General features: G+C 46.3%; 1 protein-coding gene across 4 annotated transcripts in view; it reads right to left on the bottom strand.

The window, feature by feature from the left end:
- Positions 1-2,820, bottom strand: part of atg16l1 (ATG16 autophagy related 16-like 1 (S. cerevisiae)) — a 23,927-nt gene extending 21,107 nt beyond the window's left edge. For 3 of the 4 annotated variants that reach the window (XM_005751616.1, XM_005751618.1, XM_005751619.1), the window contains exons 1-2: positions 2,616-2,820; positions 763-874 (exon numbers count right to left, since the gene is read on the bottom strand). In XM_005751616.1, coding sequence (XP_005751673.1) covers positions 763-868 — 106 coding nt within the window. In that variant the 5' untranslated portion in view covers positions 869-874; positions 2,616-2,820. The remainder of the gene's footprint in view (positions 1-762; positions 875-2,615) is intronic. The other variant, XM_005751617.1, reaches the window with a different exon arrangement.
- Between the last annotated feature and the right edge of the window lie 1,895 nt (positions 2,821-4,715).

The following is a 4,715-nucleotide window of genomic DNA, read 5'->3' as shown; positions in this document are numbered from 1 at the left end:
CAGCAGATGGCCCCGCCCCTCCCTGAGCCTGGTTCTGCTGGAGGTTTCTTCCTGTTAAAAGGGAGTTTTTCCTTCCCACTGTCGCCAAAGTGCTGCTCATAGGGGTCATATGATTTTTGGGTTTTTCTCTGTATCTTGAGGAGACTTTTGTTGTGATTTGGCGCTATATAAATAAAATTGAATTGAATTGAATTAATCTAACTGAGTGTGTTCATGCAGGTTTGTGTGTCTTAGTCCAGCGGTCTCCAACATTTTTTGCGCCACGGACCGGTTTATGCCCGACAATATTTTCACGGACCGGCCTTTAAATACAACAAAATAAAACCAGTACCGGTACCAAAAAAAGAAAATTTATTCATAACACACGTGAAAAGACCCAGGAAAACCGAGTAAACGATAAAAACGATAACAAAATAACACTGAAAACCGATATAAACCCTGAAAACCATACATTTCACACCTGAGCCTCAACTCTCGCGGCCCGGTACCAAACGACTCACGGACCGGTACCGGTCCGAGGCCCGGTGGTTGGGGACCGCTGCTTTAGAGCTGTGACTTCACTTCAGACTTAAGGAGGAAGATGAAGAAATGTTCATATATAGCTCAGCTACTTGCGATCTTTGACTTCAAACCAACTTACAGCTGCTGCCTTACAGCAGTTCTTAAAATAACTTTAAGATTTCTATCTGAACCTCTGGAAACTGGAACATTCCAGGGAATTCTACCGAGTACAGAGGGTTAAAGAAAGAGTGTGTGTCTCACACTGCAGGATGATCTCCTCGAAGGCCTGTCTCTGCTCTCGGTCTCTAAGCTTGAGTTGCTCCGCCACGTGTTTCTTCCACAAACACTCGCCTCGTCGCTCCGCCATCACCTGCTGACACACACACAAACACACACAGCTGGGTCCAGACAGAGCTTCGACCTTTAATGCAGTCTCCACCTGTCTAACAGAGGGCCAAACACCTGTTCAGGTGAATTGTTGTAAGAGGGCCATGACTACGGAGGAGGTGCAACATATCCAGGCTTTCTTTGAGTTAACTAGATCAACAAAACCTAACCTCAGTCAGAGCAAACTCTCTCTGATAACCTGGGCTCTCTGCTTCAGGCTCAGTGTGCACTCACATGAAACAGGGGTATTCTGAATGTCATGCGACTCTTCCTCCTCACAGAATGACCCTGTGAATGCTGCTTGCACCAATCAAAGCCATGATCAAGGATGATGATGATGATCTGAGAGCTGAAGCAGCAGAATCTTCAGCACAGAGCGGGAGAATAAAATTTGATTTACAGCGAATGATTTGGTGTCTGAGCGCACTCAGTGCTGCTCTTTGTCTCTAAGATGACGGCTACACATTACAGCTGTTTCCATGGAAACATGAACACTTCCTGTCCCACAGCCTGATAAAGGAGACCTGAAATCAAATCAGAGGGCATTAATGTGATTGGCTGAACAGGTGTGTTCACTGTTTGCAGAGACTCAGCAGGAGCATCACATGCAGTCTTAGCTGCTGGGCATCTTTTACTGCTTTCCGGAAGAAGCTGCACACTGACAACATGCACGTAAAAAACCAGAGGAAACATCACCTGTTCTGCATCTGTTTCCATGGTGATTCAGCTTGTGGAAGAGCCGATTGGGCCACAGAGTCTATGTCAGCTGATAGGTAATAATAAAACCTGTAATCTGTGTTAAAATTGCCTAAATAGGATCTTAAGCCCCGCCTCCTAGATCTTTGTCTGAAAACACAGAGGCTCAGGCTGGTCAAGTCTCACCTGGCCTGCAGGTGTGCAACCTCTGCTGCGATCCCTCTGACACCCAACAGAGGCCCACTGTATTTGGGCCTCTGTCTGCATCTTAATTGTCCCTTGGGGATAAATAAAGTCTCTCTGACTCTGTCCGACAGACGGCCATGTTTAACACCTGACAGGGTGTGGAAAACATGCCTGGGTAATAACCTGCATTATTGGGGGCGTAGCCTCTTTGACTAACAGCTGTCTGTAAATGGACAGGTCTGATTCAACTACTGGAGTGCTCAAAGCACTTTAAAGCACACACACACACACCTAAAGAGTAACTCAGGGTTCAGTGTCTTGCTCAAAGGCACTTTGGCACCCAGGGCTCAAACCACCAAACTTCTGATTGCTATATAACCTGCATGTTCACATGAGCTACCTGGACCTCTGTCCCACCCCTTGTGGAGATGAGTCCAGCTATGTCGGATGACGTCACTCTGATCAGCCCCTCCTGGTGGCGGAATAACTAAGCAACCTGTGAACTCAGGTGAGGAGCACGGGCGACAGCGACGCGGTGAACCACGTGATTAAACTCCCACAACAAAGACAAACACATTGATGACGTCAGGTGGACCCCGGCTCCCCTGAGCGGACGGCTAGCTTCTCTGTTAGCATGCTAACATAGGAAGAGCAGTGCTAACAGGCTAGCGGTCCTCTGAATTTCTCCGCCCGTGGTGGGCGGCAGCGTGGCCGCCGGGAGGGCTCCTGCGGGCGGGCCTGGGGTGCTCCGAAGCTCGCGGCGAGGCTGCTCGCGGACTTGGACCCCCGTGACTCAACACGTTAGCATGCTAGCCGCGGGGTCGCAAAGCGTAGCGGACACTCACTGCGCGTGTGTGCGTCCCCGACGGCGGCGCGTGTCCTCCGCGAGATCCCTGTCCACCTCGCGCTCCGGTCTCCGGTTTCCGGTGATTTTCGGTGAATTTGTCATCAAACAACACCTGAGCTGCAGCCGCCGCTCCACTTCTGCGCCATTCTGACTCCAGCGCGCACTTCCGGGAGGCCGCACGAAGATGACGTCATAACTGACTGTTTTGGTGAATCTTTATTGACACTGCTGAATGAATGGCCCAGAATGAGTGTGTATGCGTGGTGTTCCGGTGTTATGCCCAAAACTGATTGCTCGTATTTAAACTGCTATAAATAACTTGTTGGTCTCTAATAGCTGAAATATATGTCAAATGTTTCCCTCATGAATGACATCAAGCCATCTTGAGCCACAAACAACATTCCTGTCACAAGGTAGACGTGGCAATCAGTTTTTGGCAGTGCCTTTTATATATCCTTTATTTTTCCAGTTAAATAAATCTCCTTGACATTACTGTTAAAAAACACATTTTTAATCTGGCCAAGAGGACAGCAGATATTGCAACACATATAACAACAGTTCTGTAAACATATTTCGAGTGGACAAAAAGGACCGGATTGGTTATAATGTAAGTACAATAACACGGAGTTATAAAGATACTTGAAAAACATGTAATTTTTAAATTTTATATATAACCCCTCTGTTCACCAAAGTCTATTTACCAACATACGTAAAATATTACTCACAAAAAAACACACAGAAACATTGGAAATCACTTTTTGGCACAACACGGCAGGTGTTCAGCTCCGAAAAGCTTGTACTTCCCAGTTAAAAAACACAAAACTTTATTCCACAAAAGAACAAAATCCAAGCGCAGCAGCTGCCTCAGTCGCACACAGGTTAATCAGAATCACAATACTTTATTGATCCCTGGGGGAAATTATTTTTTGTTACAGTGCTCCATTATAAACCAACATTAAGACAAGACAGACAATACGCTAACTAAGAATAGTACAATATATACATATATATACATACATACATACATAAGTCACTCATAAATAAATAGCTGGAAAAGAAACATGTGTAGTTGTAGCAGTAACCAGTGTGTTAAGTGGATGCGTTGTACAGGGAGCCACAGGCAGGAAAGATTTCCTGTGTCGTTCAGTGGTGCTTTTCGGTAATCTCAGTCTCTCACTGAACGTGCTCCTGTGACTGACCAGCATGTCATGGAGTGGGTGGGAGGTGATTACATGAAATACATACAGTACACAATGTTTCACAACTTGTCCTGATGTGGTCCGGATAAAAGGCGATTCCAACAGAAGACTGCATGTGCTTAGAAACAGGATCCTCCTGGAACAGAGCTCTGACCTCTTCATCACAGTTTCAACAACATCAGAATTACAGACAAAGAAACAAAAGCTCCAGTTTTAGACAGGATATGAAGATGACATCACACATGCTTGTAGGAAGCTGAGTAATAATAAATGTGTTGTTTAGAGAGGAGGAAGACAGCAGCGTTCTCATAAGAGTTCATCATTGAAGAGTTCTTTATAAAAATCTTCAGCCTTATCTTTGCTTTTTCACTGCAGAAGATTTCTTTGATTTTTGAGCTGAAGAGTCAAGGATCCATTCCCAGCTCTACAGCTCACCTGGAGATGCCCGCTGCCTCTCAGAGACCGAGCTCAATGAGCACCGGCTGAAACTGAAGTTTAATGAGCCTCGTCTTTGTTGGTCTTTAGTGAGAACGATACCGAACAATCAAATCTCACCTTTATTGACGTGAAGACAGAGACCTGCTGCTCCGTAGGAGACGTGAAGTGTTTTAATAGCTAAATGAAATTTGGCTCCAAACTTGTATCGTCTGCTGATTGTGTCAACATCAGTTAAGTCACAAACTCCTCGAGGAAACCTCCCTGCTGCAGCACACCCGAGTAACATGACGATCATCGGGGTTCGGGTTCAGGGTTCGGGGCTGAGCGTGCAGTCAGGTGTTGCTAACGACCTGCTGATGTTACTCAGGTGTGCTGCAGCAACACCTGTAAAGGTTTCAGGCCCTCGAGGACTGGACTCAAACCCCCGATGAGCCCAGATTGTAGTGACAGTCTCTGAGCCG

This window comes from Pundamilia nyererei, unplaced genomic scaffold (genome assembly GCF_000239375.1).
Source record: "Pundamilia nyererei isolate P.nyererei 1_Seehausen unplaced genomic scaffold, PunNye1.0 scaffold00319, whole genome shotgun sequence".
Classification (NCBI taxonomy): domain Eukaryota; kingdom Metazoa; phylum Chordata; class Actinopteri; order Cichliformes; family Cichlidae; genus Pundamilia; species Pundamilia nyererei.
Note: the sequence above shows the minus strand (reverse complement) of the source record. Positions and strands in the feature narration are given on the sequence as shown.